Source organism: Harpia harpyja, chromosome 12 (assembly GCF_026419915.1).
Source record: "Harpia harpyja isolate bHarHar1 chromosome 12, bHarHar1 primary haplotype, whole genome shotgun sequence".
In the NCBI taxonomy this organism is placed as follows: domain Eukaryota; kingdom Metazoa; phylum Chordata; class Aves; order Accipitriformes; family Accipitridae; genus Harpia; species Harpia harpyja.
In genome coordinates, this window is record NC_068951.1 from 21,774,725 (window position 1) to 21,799,827 (window position 25,103).

The 25,103-nt window shown below is 36.2% G+C and overlaps 1 protein-coding gene across 1 annotated transcript; it reads right to left on the bottom strand.

Moving 5' to 3' along the window:
- Window positions 1-12,053: 12,053 nt before the first annotated feature.
- On the bottom strand, window positions 12,054-24,025 carry RBP2 (retinol binding protein 2). The gene is made up of 4 exons (XM_052804010.1): window positions 23,796-24,025; window positions 17,822-18,000; window positions 14,633-14,734; window positions 12,054-12,968 (listed from the first exon to the last, which is right to left on the bottom strand). The coding sequence occupies exons 1-4, from the start codon at window positions 23,866-23,868 to the stop codon at window positions 12,915-12,917; spliced, it is 408 nt and encodes a 135-aa protein (XP_052659970.1). The 5' UTR covers window positions 23,869-24,025; the 3' UTR covers window positions 12,054-12,914.
- Window positions 24,026-25,103: the final 1,078 nt, after the last annotated feature.

Below are 25,103 nucleotides of genomic sequence, written 5' to 3' on the forward strand. Positions count from 1 at the left end.
TTATCATTGCTGACCACAGAGTTGGAGTGTGCTTGGGAAATGATTCAGGATAGGGTTTTCCATAAGCTTGCAAAAAATGTTTATTGAATAGTATTACCAATCATCAGAATTATCTGTTGCCAGCACTCTCGAAAACTGAAAATACTGCATTTGTTTTCTATTAATGTTAGACAAGATCGACATAGAATTATTTTTTATCCAGATATAAAGCTGTAATAAAAGGAAGTTTGAGAACGGCACTATGGACACTTAGTCAATGTGAAAGGTTAGTGCCCAGACTTTGATAATTGACTATAGCTTGTGAATGAACAAAATTGTTTGTTTTCTCTTGATCAGGCAGTTTTGTGTTTTCTAGATGCAGAGATGAGTTTTCAGCCCCTGGTGTAACATCTGCATATACAATGTACATAACAATACAGAATCAAACTGTCAAAACATGTTTGTTTAGTTAAAATGAAATGAATGGTATTAATATCTAAATATTCTACATTAGTATCTGTTTCAAAGGAACAGTAATGATGTTAAAACTACTTTTATGGGATTGCAATGATATAAACCAGTATCTTCCAGTTGTGTATTTTCTCAAGAAACAAAGGGAAGGAAATTGAAATTAAAGAGTAGCTGTCATTCTTGTTACTAAAATCCTATTGCTTAGGCACTCATCCCACATGACCTAATGCTCTGCTATGAGCAGTCTTTTGTTTTACAGTTTGATAGCACTTGTTTCATCATGGGCTTAAATGCAAGTCAGGCTTGTTGTGTGCTAGGCACATAAAACCAAAACCAAAAGGCTAAGTTATGCAGGGTGTCAGAAGAAGCTTTTAGAAACCCAGTATGTGACTAATCCAGAACGATTCTCTCAAGATATGCTTGTCAAATGGAAAGTGGCTCTGTTTTAAAGTTTTATTAGTATTTTTTAATTTGTTTTCAGTAGTTGTAATGCGTAGGGGTTTTTTTTTAGGAAAGGTTAAGACCACTCTATCTTTGTGATTTGAGCTGCACAGTTATATGGTTTCTCAGTTTGCATTGCAGTTCAAACAATTAGCAATCGCAGAACTGTATGCCATTTCTGCAGCACTGAATATATGTCTTTGTATTTGAAGCTTTTTCTTCAGAACAGCATGGTAACAAGTTATTTATGTAGGCGGGCAGGCAGTGATGAAAGCTGTATTAGATTTTATCCTCACTCTTTTATAATAATCACACATAAATAATGTACTGTCAGAGGCAAATGTAACAATGTATTTATATATACAAGCTGTTTCTTTTGTTTTCCCGTTTCTAGTAGAGCCTGAATAGTTAAATTTTTCAGAGATACAGTCATATATGTAATTCAATAGTAACAGCGTGTGCTACATATCCTCTTCACCTAGTCTGAAGACTGCAAGTTACCAAAACCATCCCTGTCCAACATTTGAATTTTTAAACTCAAACTGTAGCAATTAATGCTTTTAGCTTTGAATATCTCTTTTTCAGTCCTTTGTCAATATATTACATAAATGGAACCTGACATAGGATTTGCAGCATTCAGATCTTCTGGACAAATTAACTCTCAAAGATGAAGTATATAATCTGTTGATGAGTGAAGATCAATATGGAGGCTTAGTTCAAGCTAAAAAGGTTTAGGCTTTTAATCCTAGAGGTTTCTGGTTCAACTCCTCCTATGCTGCTACTCTTGAAAATGCTACCATTCTCTAATACATAGTCAACTTCCCCCCTCCCTCCAACTAGTAATAACAACAATCACCTACACATGGTTTTATATCCTTTATGAAAAGGCACATTGAATTCTATTAAAAAAGGATATGTACTATTTTTATATGGCTATCCAAATTAAAACTGATGAATAGTAATAATATGTAGCTAGTATGTAGTTGGAATTTAATTCCCTCAAAGTAAAAGCACTTGTAAAGTTGTGATGTGGTTTAGACTACACACATTGTCTTACTAGTTCTGTTCTTAAAAAGAATTGTAAGAATGTTATTCGATTTACTATGGAGATATAAAATTACAATAATGGCAGTATTTTTTGTTTTGAGCCCGTGAAGAGGACAGGAAACTCAGATGCTAAAACCACAGGATGCCCCCCTTAACTGTGTGTTTAAAAGATTAGCCACTAGATGACGCCTTGATTCTGTTAATATTTCTTTTTTTTTTTTTTTTTTTTGGTATTCCCTGACTGATGTCTGGACCTGAAATCCTGAAACTGTTTCTTTAGTAAATCCGGGTGGGAAAGAATGCTTTTCACATATTTTTAAACGATAATTTTGAAGGCCTTCTACTGAAGTAAATGAAATTATTTCAATTTTCACTGGTGCTTTTAACTCCAGCCTCTTTTGTGGGGGTTTGGTTTGGTGTTGTTTTTTTGTTGTTGTTGTTGTTTTTGTCATTGATTTTCTTCTTCTATTATACTGATAATTTATTTTTCTTGGACATAAAAGCCTTTTAAAGGTAGTTTTTCTTAATACTTTTTTTTTTCATTTTTTTCATGTCTCTCTGCTTCACAACTGTAACTTAAAAGTAGAAGCAGATCAGGATAGTGTCCTTTACACCACCTATTAACAGACATTTAGCATGTGTGGATAAATGCTTGTATAAGTGTGTTTCACTTGGTGCACATTTTTCCTTACCAGAAGGGAATAAACTATACTTCTGTAAAGCATTTTAATACTGGCATAACTGTATCCATTTTATGATATGTACTCATACATTTGTAAAAATTCTCACTGATCCTGGTACTCAGATGTTTATATCCATAAGTAATTCCTGTGTGGACCAGGATAGAGAGAGACTGAAATCCTCCATTTAACCACAGATCAAGGCAAGCGTTGTAGTTCCTATTCCTCATTCGTTAGTCTCTGCACTAATAAACTTCAGGTCTCTAGTCTGTGATACACAAGCAGGTTATCATAGTATAACAAATTGACATGGGTCAGCTGCTCTACAGTAAACTGTGTGCATGATTCTACCTGGCAGTTTCTTGCCATTAAACTGTGGAAAATCACAACAGCCTCCCTTTCAATGAAAGATGGGGAATTTCCTCATTTTTGGTTAAGCAGTACTTCAGTGTAGACATTTACAGGTGGACAGTTGCATGTGAGCAGTTCTGGCATCAAGTTGACCAACAGGAACTATTCCCTTTATGATAATTTTTTTGTGTGTCAAAGGGCTGCAATAGGCCATTGTTGACAAAAAACTTAACTGTAACAGATCTTGTATGATAGGACATTGCTATGTTCCTATGCATACTTGGCTGCTTTGCTGACAAAATCCAGCCTCATTAGGTGGGTTTGTAATTGCAAGAGATGCTATCCACTGTTTGAAACTTTTAAATTATTTAAAAATAGACTTTAACAAAAATGTTATCTGATTTTTTATGTGAACTATTTCATGACCACTGATGAATATTGTTATGTTAAATGTAGTTAATAGAAATTACTGATGGAGTTGTTCGATGGGCTTCTCAGAGATGGGATTCAGAAGACTGGCTCTGACTGCAAATAGAGGCTGGGAGCTTATCTAAAATAACACTGGGAGCCAGTGTTATTTTGTCAGCCAGTGTTATTTTGTCAGCAGTATTTTTGGCGACTATATGTTGGCTGAGAGAATCCTCTTGTTTGGGAAAGTAGATTTGATGTGGACAAGACAAAATCTGGGCTTTACTAGCTTATACCAGATTTGTATTTATACTTTTAGTGACAAAAGGAAGTTTCTGGCAATAAGCCTTTGCAGTGCAGGCCAGACTTTTGACGAATTTTTTCTATGCTGAAGATGATAGTATAGAAAAATATATACTTACTCTATTACTCATTTTATTAAAAATGTCATTATATAAATTCTCTTCTAAAAAAATAATCACTAAATGAAAATATTTGTCTTCAGAGAAGATCCTGCAAATTCTTTTGTGGCTTCAAGTAACTTCATAAAGGGCCATAGAGCATATTAGTATTAAGTATTTAAGAAAGCTTACCTATATCATGCATTAGATAGGACAGGCATGCTATACTTTGCAGCTCATTTCATCATACAGTGATGTGGTTACAATCTTACACATTAAAGAGAGCTACATAAACCAAGATTTATTTTTTTTCCCTCTCTAATTGATACTGCCAGATAATAAGACCTGGCATTGAACTAGATATAGAAGTTCTCAGATTGAATCCTCTCCTACCTAAAGATGTTCTCTGGGATCTTTTTTGATACATAATCATTATAATGCAGGGGAAAAAATGGTGATAAAAGCACCAGGCTACCTTTATGCTCTTCAGTCAGTGGAGATTAATTACTGCTGATGCAGCTGACAGGAAAGGATAGGAGTAGTAGTGGTTTTCATTACCAAAACCTAATAGAGTGGTCAGGAAGGAAGGATAAATTGTAATCTTTTAACAGTCTGAGACCATTTGATTGAAATGTTTCCATATATTGTTCTTTATTCCAAGTGGAATCCAGAAAACAACTGAAACATGCAGCCCAAATGCTCTAGCATTTATCTAATGTTTGAGAAAGTGATTTGGACTGTAAACTGCTTAAGGTGAAACTGACTGTTCTGTGTGAATCTATATGCATATCTGACTGCAGAATTATATCCAGAGTGTATATATTTAGAAGTCTTGGTTATTACTATTGTTGGTAGTCTAGGCAAAGGACTACATACATTTTAAATATTTTGCAGGCCCAGATTTTTAGATAAGTTGTTGCACTGTTGTTATATCCGATAGAGCGATACTGATTTATTCTATGAAACATTCTTAATCTGTGTCTACTTCTATTAGGAAACAAATTTGCAGTGAGAGGTGGATTATTTGGGCCTTTTTTAAACTCTATTCCAAGATGCCAAAATATATTCTATTTTCATTGGAAGATTCCTAATATGTTCTAGGTCTCATTTTATTTAAATTACATGCACTAGGACAGCTACAGGGTTCTGTCATATACTCTATAAATAAAAACACATATCTGAGAAGTTATTACAGTGTTTTCATGCACAGCCTTGCTTATAGTTTGTTTATATTGAGATCTACAGTAAGCCAAACAGATTTTTTTTTCTTTATTTATGACTTCGGGAAGGATTGACTTTCTTCTTTGAAACAAAACACAAACATAAACTGTATCAACAGAATATAGAGATTTATCCTTGTGAAAAAACAGGTTATGAAAACCTGTAAACCCAAGTCTGAGCTCAAGGGCCAGAATCTTCATTGCCTTGCTCTTCATGCTGCGTCAATGGAACATTACAGAGGTTTAAACTACTATACTAAAATATGTTCTGCAGTTCCTTTGAGTTAACTTGTTCCATGGAAAGAGTTCAGCCAGTTGGTATGAGATCATCTCCTGACAAATATTACCCTCTTGTAGTACTGCATTGACCCTGTAGAATCTCATAGTGCAGGTACAATACAAGCTAAGTGAGGTGAGTCAGGTAGGAAGAGGTGTAACCAAAACAGTCTGATAACCCTATTGCTGTGAGCAGATATTGTATCTGGAGGTCCAAATAGGGCAAAGGCTGGAGGTGTCTGGACTTCCACGGGGGACCACACTGGATTCTGGAGCCTGATGGCCACCAGTTAATTTATTCCTGCCACTGTGATTTAGTCACAGTCAACATTCATTTTGCTCTGCTGCAGAATGGCTGTGCAATCAGCATGGCAGTAGAAAATCTGGTTCTGCTTCCCATTTTAAATGGCACAAGTTCACTAAAACAGAAATAGTTCAATTACGATCATACAAAGCCCTTCCTGGAAAACAGTTATTTTTCTTTAGTGACTTTTGATGTGCTAACATTTTAACTAAGTGTTCATGTTTTCTGTGTATTCAGTTTATGCCATCAAGGAAAGCAATTTGCTGTAATGCTACTCAAGGCACCCATTAGTAGCAAACAGCAATCTGTGTTTTTAGAGAACCAAGGCTGTTATTTCACAAAGGGAGCCATTCAGCTTTGCCTTAATCCTCTAACCAGTAAAGCTCATCTTCCAGGTGTTATTCCTATTTTACGGATGTTGACTTCTCAAAAATATTTAGAAAATAAGAGTCTAATATAGATTAAGTCGTTGGTGATTTATTTAAGAAAATACAATGTGATATATCTATATAAATAAATGTAAATTCTCAAATATTTTTTGAAGTAACAGAAAAAATTGCCATATGTGACATGCTTTTGTTTTTAGTTGCATGTTTTGAACATCTAAGTGAAAAAAACCCAAACATTTAACTTAAAAACCTTGTTCCTAAACATTCAGGAAGTTTATTGCATTCTTTCATTGTTGAATCTTTGAAGCAGATATCAATAACAGTGAATAGTAATAGATGTTTTTCTGACACTGATACTTTGAATGCATTAAATTCTGCAGCTTCAGAATCTATAGTCTGTGTTATCAGTAGATGTGTATGACCTGACTCAGGATCTGATCTGGCTGAACGGAATAAATGACTCCACAGAAGTGCTGTGACTTAAGTAGAACTACTTGCAAATCCAGCTCCAATCTACACTTAGAGGCCCTTTTAATTATTTCAAAAGCTGACATTTAATTAAAAAGGTGTGAAGAAAAGATAAAATTATATATTTTGAGAATATACTGTTGGCTCACTTGTCATGCCAACTGAATTTTATTAAGACTTTTCTCGCTTTTGTGACAAAGGCTTGATAGCCTTTCTCTGATCAAGCTAGAATGTATGACCATGGAGTATGGTATTTTTCAATCAATGAATCAATGTGTTAAAAAGACATACCAAAGTATTCAGTTGGGTTTTAGGACTACTTCATTTGATGGCATGTTGAAAGAGCATTGCTTTAGTCTGGCCACCAGAAAATTTAAGCAATCTTTGCCTTTAGGGCACCTCCAGGAAAAACATACTTATTCTTAGTTATTAAAGCTCTTTTTCCCTACACACATGTAGGAAGAGGTGAGCAAATTTCAAAAATACAAGTGATCAGGTACTAGAGATAGATAGCCAGAAAAAAACAAACCAGAGAATTAAGTAGCAAAAATATTAGATATTATAAGGTAGTCAATAAAACAAGTACTACTGTGAGCAGCAGAACTACTGAAGCTTGGTTCCCTATGGATTTTGTCTCATAGTTTAGTTCATTGGTATCAGGATATGATCTCCAGCCAAAGGTTTTCCATGGTTACAGGCATTTATTGTGTTTTTATCCTAAGCGATTTTTCTGGGACTTGATAAACATGAGTTCACCCTGTAGCCTGTCTTTTACTGAAGGCATTCTACCTGGCCATTAATTTTCATATAAAATCATGGAACTCTCATATCTTAGAGAGTCTTTATCCTTTGCCAGATTTGGTTGGCCAACCTACACTGGGCAACTGGTTCAAAAGCTATGGGGGTGTGGGCAAACAAATATTGTGGACACCTATGCCTCATTTTCTTAACAAATGAGGCTACTGAACCCCTCTCGCCCCTGAATGTAAATACATGTGTGTGTAAAAGTACATATGTATAAATCCAAAAGTGAATGAAGTAGAGGCGACAGGAAAAAACAATTAAGAAACTAAAGGAAAATGCTTGACTTTGGGTGCAGTGACAAAAGGGAGCAAAGGGCACTATGTATTAAAAGGAGTTCAAAGGAATGCCCTTTGCAGCTTTCATAAGGAGATATCCTATTTAACTTTCATGCCATGGTTTAATTCTGAAGTCATAACTAAGTTTACAGGAAAAGCCTTTGTGAAGGGTTTATCAGATTTTCAGAAAGCCTTTCTATGACAGACTGTTACCTAAACTAAAACCAGCAGGAATCCAAAGTACAGCAACATGAAAACAGGTAAAGAGAATTTCCAATGCTTCTTAAGGCTTGTTTCCGGGTCTTGGTAAACATGAGTTTATGCTGTAGCCTTTCTCTTACTGCAGGTAATCTATCTGGCCCTTTTTTCATAAAAATGGTAAGAATATAATATCTTTGAGATCTTCTTGACAGTCTTTTTGTCAACTATTACTACAGGTACAATGAAAGACAGCTTCATTTGCTGATGGAAGAACATGGATACTATGGTTGGACCATAGAGACTCCACAAGCTCATCTGCCAGCTTCTTCCAGTCCTTCATTATCTTTCAAGTGCAGAGGTGTTGCCTGATGTCCACCTGAAGTTTCCATGCTGCAATTTAAGTCTGTTACTTCTTGTCCTATCTTTCTTTTCCTGTCTTTGGGTATGGATGATAGTGTGCCCTCATTCCTTTAGCAGCAGCCTTTCATGTTTGTGTTCCTATGCTAAGTGGAGTCTTTGCTGTCACAAGGCAAAGCTCCTAATCTACCCATGGATTCCTCCACCTCTGAGAACTCTGGAATATGTACTGTCATTTATTGCATTCCCATTTCTATTTAATGATGACTGAAGCACTGCAGTGTGAGTTATAATTAAAGCAAGTGTGATATTTAGAGAATAACTGACAAAATTTTTGCAGCTATTGAAAAGCTTGTCTGGGTAATTTTATTTTAAATCTCATTTTCACAAAATGATTTCTTCTAATCTTCACCATCTGCATAAGAAGTATAATCAGCAAGCTGAAATTAAAATATCTGCAAACTCTGCCCTTCAAATCAATCACAAATTAAACCTGAAAAGAAAGTGTTCTAGTGGGAAAAAAAAACCTTCTAAAGAAATCCTTTCTATTAATCTCTCCCCACTAAGGCAAATTATGTACCCGTGCTTAAAAAGAATACTAATAAATCATAGAATCATAGAATCATAGAATCATTTCGGTTGGAAAAGACCTTCAAGATCATCAAGTCCAACCATTAACCATGCCCCCTAAACCATGCCCTGGAGTACCCTGTCCACTTGCTTTTTGAATACCTCCAGGGATGGTGACTCAACCACTTCCCTGGGCAGCCCATTCCAATGTTTGACAACCCTCTCAGTAAAAAAATTTTTCCTAATATCTAACCTAAATGTCCCTTGCCTCAACTTGAGGCCATTTCCTCTTGTCCTATCTCCAGCCACCTGACAGAAGAGACCAACACCCACCTCACTACAACCCCCTTTCAGGGAGTTGTAGAGAGCGATAAGGTCTCCCCTCAGCCTCCTCTTTTCTAGACTGAACAACCCCAGATCCCTCAGCCACTCCTCATAAGACTTGTGCTCAAGGCCCCTCACCAACTTGGTTGCCCTTCTCTGGACACGCTCAAGCAGCTCAATGTCTTTCCTGTAGTGAGGGGCCCAAAACTGAACACAGGACTCGAGGTGCGGCCTCACCAGTGCCGAGTACAGGGGAACAACCACCTCCCTGTTCCTGCTGGCCACACTGTTCCTGATACAGGCTAGGATGCGATTGGCCTTCTTGGCCACCTGGGCACACTGCTGGCTCATATTCAGCTGGCTGTCAATCAGCACGCCCAGGTCTTTCTCTGCCAGGCAGCTTTCCAGCCACTCTTCCCCAAGCCTGTAGCACTGCATGGGGTTGCCGTGACCGAAGTGCAGGACCCGACACTTGGCCATGTTAAACTTCATACAATTGGCCTCAGCCCATCGATCCAGCCTGTCCAGATCTCTTTGTAGAGCCTCCCTACCCTCAAGCAGATCGACCCTGCCTCCCAACTTGGTGTCGTCTGCAAACTTGCTGAGGGTGCACTCAATCCCCTCATCCAAATCATCAATAAAGATATTAAACAGAACAGGGCCCAACACCGAGCCCTGGGGAACACCACTCGTGACCCGCTGCCAACTGGATTTCACCCCATTCACCACTACCCTCTGGGCTCGGCCATCCAGCCAGTTTTTCACTCAGTGAATAGTGCACTTATCCAGGCCACAAGACGCCAGCTTCTCAAGGAGTATGCCATGAGAGACAGTGTCAAAGGCCTTGCTGAAGTCTAGGAAAATAACATCGACAGCCTTTCCCTCATCCACTAGGCAGGTCACCTGGTCATAGAATGTAATTAAACAACTTTTTTTGATGAAATTTTATTTGTCTTCATCAGATCTTGAAGTAAATGCTGATTTAGAAACCTCAGACTTTTTGCCAGATGGCAGTGGAGTAGACATCTTTCACAAGCAGCAAATCAACAGAGCACATAGGATACTCCTGGAAAATTTGAAAGCAATTCTGCGCACACAGTACCTAGGTGACCCTTCAGAGCTTAATAGAAAGATAGCATCTTAGGAACTAGCCACAGAACATTATTGGTAGGAGCATTTACAACATTATTCCACAGCGTTTGCCTGCAGTGTTGCTTTCTTCTTTTAAGAGTTGATAAGAAAATGCTAGTTGACTTTTAGGGAGAAAAATTGGCTCAATGCAGAGCATTTTTAGAAATTCCACCATAAACTTTTCTTACACACAGCTTTGTCATTGTCATTTGAAGAGTCCAGTGACAGGTAATGGTACTGACTCTTTGGCCAGTACTGTCCTCACTAGGAAGTGCTTTTGTTATAGTACAGGCTTTTCTGTTTTCTGGATCAGAAAGTTGTTGGTAAATTCCCTTCCTGTTAGCTGTATTTGAGTAATATTCTCTATAAGGAAAAGAATCAATGCAAATGGTAATCCTTCAAAACAGCTGAGACAGCACTGCATGCCAGAGGGCTGAAAAAATGTGAATGAACATTCTCTGATTTACCAGCGAGGTCTGTTCCTCCAGTGCAAGTATTTAATCTGCTGACAAGGAGATAAGGGACTTTGTACAGCTTAGAGACCAACCTAACATCACAAATATGATAGAAACAAGTATACCTTTGGAAGTAATTATAATGCAGCATAATTAATACCTCCTCTGTCTCCAGTTCTGTGCATACTATTGTAAAGGTTGCTGCAAGTTCTTGCATATCAATATGTGCAGGAAGAAAATGTTGGTTTGGAGTGTAAAAAATCTTGCATGTTTTCTCACTCCCTGTCGAAAATTCTGGAATTTTCATTTCCAAATTTGGCAAAAAAATAGGGTCAGATCCATTTTTCTCCTAATCAAAGTCTACTCAAGTGCCCAACTGCCTACTTCATTTTACTTCTCAACCATATCCATTAGATAAAACCAGTGAGCATAATAAGAAATCGATTGAAGAATGCTTGCTTTCCATCTTCGAACTCATAATTTCTGAATTAATGATAGTTCTCTGTGATATATGAAAGCTTTTCCTTTGTTTTATGATTTGGTGTGAAGTTATGAAACCCTGCATTGTGCAGGCTTACTCCTGGCAAGAACCAACTATGAGAAATGTCACTGATTAAAACATGCGTATTTTGTTTCCTAGTGATTACTTTGTTCTGATAACATTTTGAAAGCTTAATGAACTGTGGTACTTCTTAGCCTAGTAATAAGTAGCGACTTAGAAATAGGAATTAAATATGTTTCTACTGGAAAGTCCAGGTCAGGGCTGAATAAGAAAAAATAAGGAGTTTATCAACTCCAGGTGCAGTTTCTTCTATGAGAACTAACATTAGAGCATTGCTCAGTTGAAGTACACAGGAAGTTTTATACCAGGTCAGCTTTTATCAGAAGAAGCTAAGTCCAATTCATAAAAGTATCCCTACACACGCACTTATATGCCCATGGCCATCTAAGTATTAGTGACATATTAATCAGATTTGGGTTTTTGCAGATGTAACTTTGTTTTCAGGTAGCAGACTGTCTCACTCCTATCCTGAGCTATTGACAGTGAGTAGGCTAAGCAGCAGGAATGGGAATGGGGAGAAAGCATATGTTCCTCCATTTCTGCAAAGTTTTTTTCCACATCTTTTCTCTAATTCCCTACCACTGATCTCTTTAGTGAATTTCCACTCCTCCCATGGAGTGGCCTCTGGACCCCTATGGAGGGAATTGAAATGGTGATAAAGCTTATGTGAAAGTTTATATATCTACAAGGCAAGGTTGTAGGAAAGACAGTATATTTTATTAGAATAATTCATACAGTTGGGAAAAAAACAGATGAGCTTTTGGGCATACAAGCCCTTCTTCAGTTCTGTGGAACATGTGCACACATTTTGCTGAATAATTTCAGTTTCCATCTACTGAAGTAGTGCTCACTATCCATGGTTAACTTAAACTTGCCTTTAGCAAAGAACATGAATTCTTTTGAAAAACCCTAAATAAAACTGAGAAACGTTGTATGGAAATTACTTTTCTTTTTAAAGTCTCTGAAAGGTAGGTACAAGTTGAAGATTGCAGCATGCTGGGTATTCTTTAGGGTACATGCACAGGGTACATACAATCTGTGTATACTCTGCAGTTTTCCTCTTGTAGCCATAAGTATGCCTTAAGTTTTCACATCATGGAGCAACTCTTGAATGTAGAGTTTGCTTCAAACAGTGGATTTCTTCACTGGGATTATTAGTGGATGCCAGTTCTAACTGGAGGTTAGCAGCATTCTCAGTGATCCAAGTTAGGACTGTATTAAGGAGCTACAGCATATCACATTGGCCATGAGACATTCATCAGGTGATAACTACTAGCAGCTATAGATCTGGGCCAAATTCAAATGAATAACCTACATGTGAAAGGCCATGTATCATGTTCAGTGGGCCATTCTCCTGCCTGAAACTGTGGACTTAGTGATTCAGGACTAAATTAAACAGAAACAGTCCAATGAATGTCCAATTTTACTCAGTCATCCAAATATATTAAGATATTACAGCACTGTGGAGAGATATACTGTGGTTGAGATAATTGTGACTGTTAATTTTCAGCCTTGTTGCTAAAGAACATTCCTGTGGAAATGATTACTAAGATGTAGGAAAGCATTATTTGAAAGACAATTACTTTTATTTAACTCCAGACTGAAAGTCAAAGTAATTTATGATGTTTGTAACTGTTTGATGTTATTTCTATAAAATGCGTTTCCTTCCATAAACAGGAACAAAATACATTCACATAGCAGTGTCAAAGAATTATTGCAAATCTGGCTTGGTTCTTCTTTTTAGACAAAACATAACAGCATAATAGTGTGATGATGATCTGGGTAGCTTCCTGGTCAATTTTAGTTTTTCTTCTTAAATATCTGATGGCACACCTGGTCTTCACATGTCAGTTCCTACAGTAGTAAAACAATTAGTAAGTATATAGTGGTAAAAGTTTATTTTGCATACACAGCAGATCCCACCAGAAATTACTGCAGCTGAGCCACGGCATTAAAAAGATACACTTATGAAAAAGAGAACAGAAAGAATATTGTATTTTATGTAATCAATCAGCAGGCACACATCACATGTTGCAGTAATTAGATTTTGACACTTGAATTGAGCTCTAAGAAGAATAAATATGAAAAATGCATAAAAATTGCTCTTTAATGCAGGGCTTTTTCATGCTCTGTTATTGAAACAATATACTGTTATAGTTTATAATTCACACGTTACCTCATAATTCATGAGAAGCAATGAAACAAGGAAATAAAAAAAAAAAATGGAGGATGCTTTAAAAAGATGAGGACATGTGCTTCAGAGATGTGCCCTGCCATTTTTCAAGGGCCAGAACAATACACCATTTTTGCCCAGTGTTGCAGCTGACCTCTTAAAGGTTGTCACACCTGCACATTGCAATGCAGTCGGTTTGGTTAGTCTTCTGATAAGCCAGCCTTCCTGTGCCAAATAAGACTTTGAAGTGAGCTGAAACTGGCTTTTTGGCCAGCAATTGGCCAAACCCACAACAGAGTTTCTGAAGACTGTTCTAGGAATCTACTTGGTCTCTCTGTTCCACCAGTCAGCCTGAATCCTGGTGCCAGCATGTAGAACCTTTGTTAGGTCAGTTTTTGAATATGTGTTAAAATAGGGTTGAAAAAGTGTACTGGACAGTTGGATTTTAGTTAGGTGGCAGGGAGTGTTTTTTAATTCATTACTTTGACCTTTCAAGCATACAGACTTGAGGCAATGTGGCTGACTATACCAACTATCTGTAGGGTAAACTTGTGAAGGAGTAGATATCTGGATGCAAATCATGAGATAGAACAATGAGCTCTCCTCCATAATCTTTCTGCACCCACCTATTGCACCATCCAACATTATCACGCCCATTTCTTGATTGCTCTCCCAAGAAACTCTGGAATCATTATCATTATGTATCTATTATTTTGAAATATTTCTGGACTTCACTGACTGCTTATTTCCTGCACAGACTCTTCTGGCCCCTCTTGGACTCACCTCATTTATCTTTGGGCTCCAGCTTACTAACTCAGATGTTTGAATGTTCTGACTTTTTAACTGTACTAGCACAAAATAATTGCAGTGTAGGTCATTTGCAGGATCCTCTTGAGTATCCAGAGGTTTCTGATTTGTATTACAGCATTGTATGCTAAAATTTCATAGTGCCTTTTTCAGAACAAAAATTAATATTTTTCTTGCAATCTGTCCCATGCTTGTTTGTTTTTTGTTTTTTGTTTGTTTGGGATTTTTTTTTCTAGCAGTGATTATATAAGAACAAGATGATGTTAGAGGTGCAATGTAACAAGAAGGGTTAATAGCTGGAGGGCAGTGGACTGGAGCAAAAAAACCACTGCAGGGTTATGACTTAATTGGGAGCAGGTGGAAAGAAATTGAGCATTCCTGAGTTGTAGCAGAGGGGGGATTTCCTTAGAGTTCAGAGATCAGAGCTGTCTAAATAAAGACGATTCTAACTAGAACAAGTAACAAACCCTTTGAAATGGAAAAACTGTACTTGTTGCAGTCTCAGTAGCATGCTATGTATCTGTATAGCAGCCCTTACCAGATGCAGTAGGTCTCCTTCAATCCAGTGCTTCCAGCCCCTGTTTTTCTTTTCACCTTTCTGAACACATACCAGTTTGTCACCATCCCACGTCACTAGTGTCTGCATGAATCAGATAATTAACTCAGATATTTTAATGAGAAGTTTATAAATACATGAAAACAATCTCAATCAATGAGAAGACACAACTACAGTTGCTTCCTACCATTTCCCATCTTCCTCCTAAAAAACCCCAAAACAACCATTCAACCAAAACCTGAAAGTGTTCAAGATGACAAGAGTGTTTTGATGTGAAGCTTTTACAGTGCTTTGTTGTCATTTCCACGTATTTCTTCACATACACGAATATAAAGTGTTCATACTAACTAGTGAATTGCCAAGTGAATTAATAGAGTCTTGTGCAATGTATGCAAATTGTATTTTTCCTTTCTTGCTGTCTACAGCCATTAATAAAAAGATTATAAGGTTTCATGAGTGAAGGCCTGGGGGCTTATACCAACTAATGCCGTGCTAACACGTTTTCTAGCTCTGCATAAAATAACAAGAGGAGGTATATATTAATATCATCTCATGCGATAAATTTATTTATATATTTTCATGCACTTTCACAAAAGACCTTTAAAGAAATATGATCATAAGCTGGACAACGTGCTCTAGCTGACCTGCTTGAGCAGAGGGGTTGGACTAGGTGATCTCAAGAGGTCCCTTCCATCCTCAACCATTTCATGAGTTGGTGTGATTCAGAGTCTATCACTAATAAACAGGGTATTGGGTATGCTGATTCTTTTCCAGGAGCAGGACCATTTCTGTAAGGAAGAGTTCTCTTTACAGGCTAAATTCTCTACTCAGATGTGCTACAGTACATTCAAAGCAACTTTGAATTGTTCTAGATTTGAACCATTGTACTTTGGGGAGACATTTAACCATTTATCATAGGCAAATCCTCATCAGAGACCAGTTACAGTCACTGGAAGTTCAGTTTTTAAAAAGCTCCAAGAGTATTGGGAGCTTAATTCATTTTCTAGTTTAGCACTGGATGATATATTTCTCTTATGAGGGAGCTTTCCATTAATAACGAGACAAAACTCATTCCATTTCATTTAACTTTTCTTATTTACAGAATTTTTAAGCTACATGCTCTTTAAATTATCCATGCCCTCTTTACATTTAAATGTTGCCTAGCAGTTTTATTACCTTCATCTAACTTCAATGTGTTTGAGGCATTGTTTCGTTAATAAAGTGACCAGAAAATTCTTTTAGAGCAGTCCAGAGAATAATGGAATGACATGCTTCCTTTTTCCTTCTCCTCTTGTTAGAAACAAATGATATAATTTGTTTAGAAAAGAATATTAGGCAAAAATGATTAAACCACGTAGGGTTATAGTTGTACAAGCTGTGTTTCCTTCCTTCCTTCCATCCAAATAATTGATAATGAAGAGGAGAGCCTGCAGGTGAAATGATTTTTCACAGAAAGGCAATGGCTTTGATAGTGCTGAAGAGCACTGGAGGAGCATTAGTCTATGGATTTCAGGAGTGATGCAACTAATGAGTCCTTAGATCGTTAGTAATGCCTTCAAGTGATCTAAAGAGATGTGGGAGCAATGTTTTTAAAGCATAAACTCTGTCACAGGAATATGTCCCACCCAGTGCTCACTGGAGGAAGTGATAGGAAGAAAATTTAGAGATAGGTATATTCAAGATACTGGGGAAAAAAAAGGGTCATATTATTTGATGGCTTGCAGTACTGTGATTGAGAAATAATTTGGAAGAAATCATAGGAATTACACTGCACAAAGAAGTTAGCTTGAGAATGAAAAATGATCCACAGTGCATTAACAATGTCTTCTGTTAAATTTGTGCCACTCCAGTGAAGGATGATGTGAGTTCAAATGTAAACATGTCCTTTATGCTGCCAATTTCCTGTGGCAATTGCCAAAACAAAACAGGTCTTGTTGACAGTGAGCTTTGATCTCAGCTTCTCAGAGTTTGGCGACAACTTCTGAAACCTTCTTTATTGAGAGGATACTGATGGAAAAGACAGCATGTATTTGGAGAAGAGCAAGAGAACTGAGAGCTGAGTGAAAGAACAAAACTGTGGTAATTGGCAGAAGAGTTAATGGGTAGATTCAGTGAATGATGACAACGACACAGGTGATGCAAGAGTAGCAAGACTCTGAAGGGGACAGTCAATGGAAATTTAAGATCTACTGGCTTTTCTACCTTTGAAAATATTGCTTAAGTATTTTAGGGGTAAGAAGAGAGTAAAACAGAAGCAGTATTGATACAGAAACATGAAGCTGAATTCAGTAAGTGAATTTAATTAGTGCTCATATATATTCTTTTACTCACTGACTTCCCTGATACAGTCTTGTTTGAATGCCTCACAGGAACAGACTTACTAGTTGACTCTGTCTGTCACAGGAGGTAGGGCATGGGCTAACACACAATATGGTCCTTGATTCAAATGTTACTTGTCCACATACATCACTGAAAGGTGTCTGAACCTATGCCCACAGTTTCCTAGGGGTATTTTGAGCTGAAGTTACTCCTATAATCCTAAGGATATTAAAGCATGCACTGCTGGGCCTCCTTGCCTGTCTACCACTGCCAATAGGCCTGCCACCCGAATCAGTGATAGCTTTGGCTCACATTTTTTTCTTGTCCCTTCTTGAAGCTCCTTTAAGGTTAATAGCTGAGTGCGGGTTTATTTTTAACGGTGTCCAACTGTTAAACTGTCCAACTGAAGTTGAGCAGACTCAGATTAAAAATACTATGTGAACCTAGCCATTCAGAACTGAAAGTTTACATTGACATAGAGGAAGTCCTAAATTCAAAGGGATGAATTTACAGTTTCATTAAGGAAGATAACACTGGTAAAAATACAGTTTTGCTACTTTCTAAATACATAAAGGTGTATCATAGAAAAGCTGGAAAAATCCCCTACTAGAAAAACATGTAATTAATGTCTGTCCTCACATATCTGAATAACCATCCTGATTTGCATTTATAATAAATGCTTGTAGCAGGAAAGAAAACTGTATCAAGATGCAAATTATTTCTGCTTTTTAAAAATCCTCTCCTGTCTGTAAAATATGAGGGGTTTTTTTTCATGTATTCAGCTGATTTTTGGAACTGCTCACTTCTGGTGCTGACTGTGGTGTGAACAGGTATCAGGTAGCAAATTTTTACCTTTACCACTCGGTTATCCAGTCCCTTGGTATGTTCTTCAAACTCCACTCCCACAGTGTAATCCAGTTCATAGTTTCTGAAAGTACTGATTGTTTTTGTTTTAAAATTATTTCCATCTTGAATAATCTCCTTTGTTTGTTTCAAGTGTTTTGCAATCTTACGAGTCGCAAAATCAATATCTGCCAAAAACCAGAAGAGAGTATCACAATGAAAATTCCAATATTTGTTACCAAAAATAAAAACCTACACAGAGTAAAAATCATAGTTCCACAAATGATGCTTTTACCTGCAACATTTTGCAGAGAAAAAGATAATTTCAAATAAAAATAATCTCGTGTTTGCAAGTAGACTTTCAATTTGAGGATCTTCCACTGATTATAAATTTATTTATTAACAGGATATCTGTGGGAATGTTGTGAGCAGAGCTACAACATACAACCAGTAGTGAATAGATGCTGGCATGTTAAATCACCCGAATCTCCATTGTTTTGGGAGAATGTGAAACAACAGGAGCTGTGAAGACTGACCATTGCCTTTTTGGCCTCACTCACACACAAAGCAGTGGGATATCAGGAGCGCTATTATCACCTTATGCTTGGGAGCCCTTCCCTTTTCTAAGCATGCAGTGTAAATCATGTAGCTCTTAGGCATATGAGGGTACTGGTATGTGTCCTGCAGGGTTACAAATGTTGGCCATCCCCAAAAGAAGCATCTCAGAATAATATTCCCTTTCAGAAAAAAAGCATGTTAGAATGAGTATGTAATCAAGGGGATTTTGGCATGTTACTTTCATGATGAACCTGTAGTCTGTGGGAGTATACAAGAGGTTAATTAATTAATTTAAAAATAATGAAAATTATACTAATGAATAAAAAAGAAACAAATAAAAGCCTGACATCCATTATTGTTAGACAGCAGACACAGAAATAAATCATAGTTTAGATGGGAAAGGGAGACAAATTCAAAGTCAAAAGTCAAGAAAGTATCAAACTACAGCATTTGACAGTTCCTGTTTAATATTCTGCCAACATTTTATGCAATGCTGATCTCCTTAACATCCTTATTTTGTTCATGATGAAGACTAACATTATAATGTAAACAACTGCTTGCAACTGAATGCATTGAAAGTTACCAAAAGGAGAATATATATTACTATGATGACAGTTTGCCCCAGACAATCCACCTAATGCCAGCTGCATTACCATCTGCAATAAATATTTCTGACCAGCTGGCAGTGAATCTTATTATGATGCTATATGCAAATGAAATAATCTCACATGTTTCTGCAAGAGATTGAAAAATGGTTTTGATTTGTTAGCTGTCCTTTAGTGGTTTTGCATGTGAGTTAATCATTGTCAGCTCAGCAATGCCACATACTAATGGAGCCCTTTTTCTTTTGGTAGATTCATTATACTACTTGTGAAGTACTAATCGAGTTGAGTAAGAGGATTGGCTTGAAAAAAATTGTGACTTTTTAACATGGGGAATAATGTTCTTGTTCAGTATTTATATTCAAGACTTCTTGGGTATATTTTATCTGCTGTGGTAGATTAAAGGTATCTCTGGGTCTGATTTATAGCCAAGTAACATAAAATTTAGTTCTCTCTGAGGAAAAAAAGTGTCTAGACTTCTAAAGAAATGCTATTTCTGTCAAATATATTAGTCTTGTAGCTCATGGAGAAAAATCAGGGGAGGTTTTATTAAAGCATGTTTTTCATAACAGCATTTTGAACAATACAAGCAATAAAAATGATATATTGTTCTATTACAGTAGATTAAAATACTTTGTAACATGTTTATGATAAAATCAAAGTTTCTGGCTTAAAGGGCAAAACTATTCTTTAATTAAAGTATAGAAATGCATATACATTAATTAAAAGGATGGATGAATTTAAAAAAAACAAAATCTCAGTGTGCTTTGAACCTGAGCACTTTAATACTTCAAATGTCGACCACATGTAAAATTGTGAGGAACCGAGCAGAAGAATATCTTCTCACCCTTTCCATGTAATTTCTTTCCATTCTGAGAATCACCTATAGCCATATGTACCTTTGCATTGTTTTTGGTGTTGTTTTTTTTTGCTAATACATTGGCAGTTTTTAATTAGTATAACTTACAGTATATATAGGATGTATACACAAAAACCCATGATGTGCTTATGAAGGCCAGATCCAGACAACTGGTGCAAATAGCTCCTTCGCCCCAACCAGTTGCTGGTATTCCTATTGGGAAAGTAGTTGTTTGAAAATTTTATCAGAAAGTTAAGTGAGTACCTATCTAGTACAGTCTGTCCAGGGTAGGCAATGAATCGAAGTATTTGCCAGGAAAAATACATCTATATTGCATTCCTTATTCTAATACATTCTTCCTCTTGCTTTGTTTCAGGCTATTAAGTGGGTCAAGTTCTTCTATTGTTCTTTACATGAACTGTTACTACCTTTTTTTAAGCAGGCTTCCCAGTATTGGATGCCTGTAGTCCAGACCCCACTGTAGACTGAATCCATCCATTTTTCTCCCAATTTCCATGGGGATACATAAGATCAGAAAAGGATCAAAAATCCACTTGATTTAATAATAACAAAGTCATAATTTATCCACTGACTGAAATGGTTCTAAGGATGCCACTGATATGCAATGAGGAACTGCTGTAGACCAGTTCATGCTAGCATTTATGGTACAAAAAGAATTATAAAATTGGAAAATGTATTACTTATTATAAAAGGATCAGAATATAAGGATGATAATAATTAAAGTTTATTTCAAAGCTGATAAAATTAATATTTGTATTATGACAGTTAGACACTAAATTCTTATTCAATTTGAGTGAAAATCACAGTTTAAATTCTACAGTGGATAAATTAAAATTCAAAGAAATGCATGTTATTAACAACTGGTATCCTTTTCCCTGACATTTTTCCTGAATTTAAGACAAGCACAAGTGAAATGTTATAGATGAACTGAAATAAACAATACAAGAATCTCATCCACTGATACCCTGGAAGGGAAGAAAGGAACAATAACGAGATGGTCACTACAACCAAGATATCACCATGATTACAAATCCTTTTGGAAAGGAAGTAAGTGCACCACAAGTGTTTAATTTGCATCCTAAAAAACAAGGAAGGAATTAACCTAAAAAGTAAAGAGATCTTTATCAAGATAATTATCAAAAGAGAGTTATTAAATATGATGAAATTTATCACTACAAAGCAAGGCAGAACTAGAGCAGGATGACCATCATTGACTGGTGGTCAGAGTAACACCCCACGAAAGTAGGTCAGGCCTTGGAGCAAATTGCTGAGACAGGACTGAAGCACAGCCAAAGCAGAGAGAATTGGGCTAGAGGCAAGAATTGTAGGTAAGATCAGAAGCTGAGGCAGGCAGTGAGAGAAGCCTGAGGTTGACGCAGATGGCCTGGAATAGTCAATTTGTGACAGCTAGGAGTTGACTTAAGTATCATCCAGACCAACAGGCCCCATGGCTCACTTGCAGTTGGCATATTTAATGCTGAAATCACATTTCAGTTGCATATAAAGTAGTAATTATTCTCTATGCATAACTGTCAAACCCTAGCACTCAAATCACTTCAGTTAGTGTGTATGTTTCTCCTGAAATTCATATTGGCTTAACCATTCTTATTTTTTAAAAATGATTTCTTTTTGTACCTCGCAGATGTATGTGTATAGTATTTACAGACTTTCCTAACGTTATTGAGCTTTTCTCCATAAATGCAAAGGCTAAAAACTATGAATAGTGAAACTTGCCTTTTTCTCTTAAGAGAGTTGAAGCTTTGAGGAAATTATAGCTATTTTCAATTGTTGTTGAATAATGATGAGAGTTTATGTGATTTTGCATATTTCTTCTATTTCAATCTGAACAGCTAAACAAATTAGGGTTAAGATTCTTTGATGAGAGTAAAACTAGTAGAAAATCAGTTAAAGCATCAAATTTTTCATCTCAGTTAAGGATTTTGTGGTAGTTATCCCTAAGTCACTCACTAGTGTAGATATTGAGAATTACTTGGACATTTTTAGATTTAATTACCTGATTACCTTCCATGTGTTAGACTCTTCTTCTTAACAAATACATTTTCTTAGCTTGTGGAAGATGGCTATACAGTGTACTCATTGATTTTGAACCACTGAATTGTTTTTATTATCTACATCTTTACAAGTCAATATTTTGGAATCTGAGCAAACAAGTTCTTTAGATCTCCATTAACTTGACACAACACCTTTTGAACAAAGCACAAGAAGCCACAAGTCTGATCTTGACTTCTGATGAAAAGTGCAAGGTACTTTGACCTGAAAAAGCATCAGCATCACTGTTTATCATCATCACTGTTACAGTGGTGTCAGCTACTGTAGAAAGGCAGAGAAATAAGAAGAGCAAATGCTGAACAGGAGATAGAAATCAATGACCACTAGATAGAAAACAATGAGACATCTGGGAATGAGAAGTGCATAGAGACCCAGTTAGGCTCCTGAGGGCTATGCATTGTAAGCATAAAAATAAAATACAGGTTTGATTTTTGCCACATACTAATTTATGATTCAGCGCCAGACAGACTTCTCCAATCTAGGTCATATTAGCCAACTCTAATGACTACTTTTCTTGTGTAAGTTTTATAGACATCATGTGTCGTAAGGAAACAACGGTCCTTTATGCTCTTCATCTCTGATGTAGTAGATCTGGGAGAAGATTCCCGATTCTAAAGAATACACTTCTCATGCATGTATAAATTTAACTCCCATATTTTTTGTTGTTTTTGTAATGCAGCTATGTTAGTGCAGTGGTGGAAAGGTGATAACTGTTGTTTCAATGCCAATCCAGAGTGTACTGAAGAAATTCTCGAGGAATGTTGATGTCTTCTATTATTTCTTCTTTTCAGCCAATTAAAGATCTACATCTTTGCTAACCTAAGTAGAGGAAGGCTTTCCTGCACACTACTTGCATAATCATAATGACCTGGAGAAAAGTTTGTGCCTTTTTGAGAATAAAAATGCTTGAAAGGCAATTTATATTGAAAATAATAGGTGCAGCAAAAGAAGACATTTCTCTCATAAAATTATCTCCAGTCATTACAAAAATTGAGTCTGTCAGTGTGGAGAAAAATAAATCTACAAACAACATAAACTTGATCTTAATATGAACTGACAAGGATATTGCTGACATTCAGATAACAGTGTTTTGGTATTCTAGCATCTACAAAGAGTATGCCTAATATCCTATACAATGGATACAAAAACTGTAGCTATCAGGCTTCTAATGATAAAGAAGCTAACAAAGCAGTAAGTGAAAGTTGCCTAAAGAGCAGAACATCTCTTTTGCATGTACACATATACTGTTGTCGTCAACGATGGTCGTAGCAAAGTGAAATTAAGCTTAGTTAACCATGTAAACATATGTTCAAGAAATCCTGTGGCCTAAATCGCCTTGCTGTGTAAGGATGATTCCCACAAAAATTGTCAGAAATATCTGCCCATTTATCTTTAAATGTTTTTAAAGGCTTTTATCACTTTTACCATGCAACTGGTACATATAATGTCTACTAGTTCAAAGTACTAATTAAGTACTAAATACTGTTGTTGCTTTAGTGATATAGAAGATCCTATTCCTCTTTAACAGAGCCAACGAAGTTGTGGCTTGACTGTTACAGTACGTATATACCAGGAATAAAAAAGAGCTTCTGTATCTGAAAGCCTGTTGTTTGTTTTTTTTTTCCCCTCATCTGTATCTGTTTTTTCATTTATCTAAATAAAGACTAATATCTTTGGCTACAAGTCTTCTTTTGCTTATATACTTAGATCATTGTAATTATAAGTACATTACAATTACTTGATTTTTAATGTGATTGGCAGAAACCCTTATGCCACAATGCACATTACAGGAGTAGTCTTATTAATTTTTAGAAGGATTTTACTTATAATTGAAACATTTTATCTCTATACAGTTAGTATTTTTTTCATTTACCTAAAGCAACCATGTAGCCTTCAAAGTTTTCATTAGTTTCCATTTCCCACGTCCCATTGTAATCAGCAGGCATGGTGGCAAGAGCTTAAAACCAACTTCAGATCAAAAGGTGAGGCTGGAAACAGGATCTGCTAAGAGAATGTTTTATACACCTTGTCATATCTTTTTTTATAAGGTTTATGGATTTCTAGATAATACAGTTTAAGGGTCAGAGTGATAACCCTAGAAAACTTTGCCTTCATTAACAAAGTTCAGTTAACAGCTGGCAGACAAGGAACACTTTCTGAAATATGTGGTAACACAGGATATGATTTTACAGTGACCTTTGTAAAGAACTACTAGCTATTATGTGATACCTTTGAAATATATTGAACACAGTGGCAAATTGTACAACCCAGTTAAAGTTTCCAAGGTGAATTTTCTTTTTCAGTTCCTTTCTATGTGTCACATTTCCCTATGAAGAACAAGTCTTACAGAGCTGACACATCCAGAACTCCCATTTAAAATTGATGGAAGTCTTGAAAGTGCAACAAATGCAAAGCAGGGCAGAAAAAGGAATATTTCTGTTGAAAATGTTTTTGTTTTCCTTTGATTTTCAAAATATCTATATACCAATAGCTGCACTTATACCAACTGTACTTCCATATTTTTGTTTTAATTTAACAGCAAGTTTAGCAAATGTAAAGTAAATCAAAATCAATCATAATTAGTACAATCCTACCCTAAAAATGATTTTTTAATTACTCTGAAACATAGCAGTTTGTGTTAGAAAGATATTTTTCATCCATTGTTGTGGGGAAAAGCACAGATTTCAGTTGTGCAAATAAGTTCAGACTGTGTCTGAATGGAGAATTTGGATGTGTATTATCAGAATTTAAAGTAAGCACTAAAAGCAAATTAATATAAGTTAAGGTTTTAAATTCTTTGGCTTTAATTAGTCAAGATAAATTACAGATAGCTCTAATCTGTAGATTAGATAGAATACATCTGTATACAGATAGAATAATTGAAGTGATCAGGATTCCAAAACTCCTTCCTTTTCTTTCTCTCTCTCTCTCTCTTTTTTAAAATAGGAATATTACTAAAAATTCTACTAGCAAAGTATTAAGGTCTAGAACTCCAACTCAGAAATAAGTAAATTGAAGTGTTACTGACCTTCCGATGTTTTCTGTATGCTTTCACTTTGTTAAAATTTAATGTAAAATTCCACAAATGCTGAAAAATTATACAGGGATTAAAAAAGAAAAAACTAAAAAAACTTGAGAGTTTCTGGGAGCTAAGTTCTTAAAATGCCTTTGTGTGATAATT

What these genes read in the sequence shown, in the direction of transcription:
- RBP2 (XM_052804010.1), bottom strand. Translation starts at nt 23,868, where the DNA reads ATGCCTGCTGATTACAATGGGACGTGGGAAATGGAAACTAATGAAAAC. An exon ending in AGGCTACATGGTTGCTTTAG is followed by an intron (nt 18,001 to 23,795) that starts GTAAATGAAAAA and finishes GGTTTTTGGCAG; the next exon opens with ATATTGATTTTGCGACTCGT. An exon ending in AAGGAGACCTACTGCATCTG is followed by an intron (nt 12,969 to 14,632) that starts GTAAGGGCTGCT and finishes TTACTACTGTAG; the next exon opens with GAACTGACATGTGAAGACCA.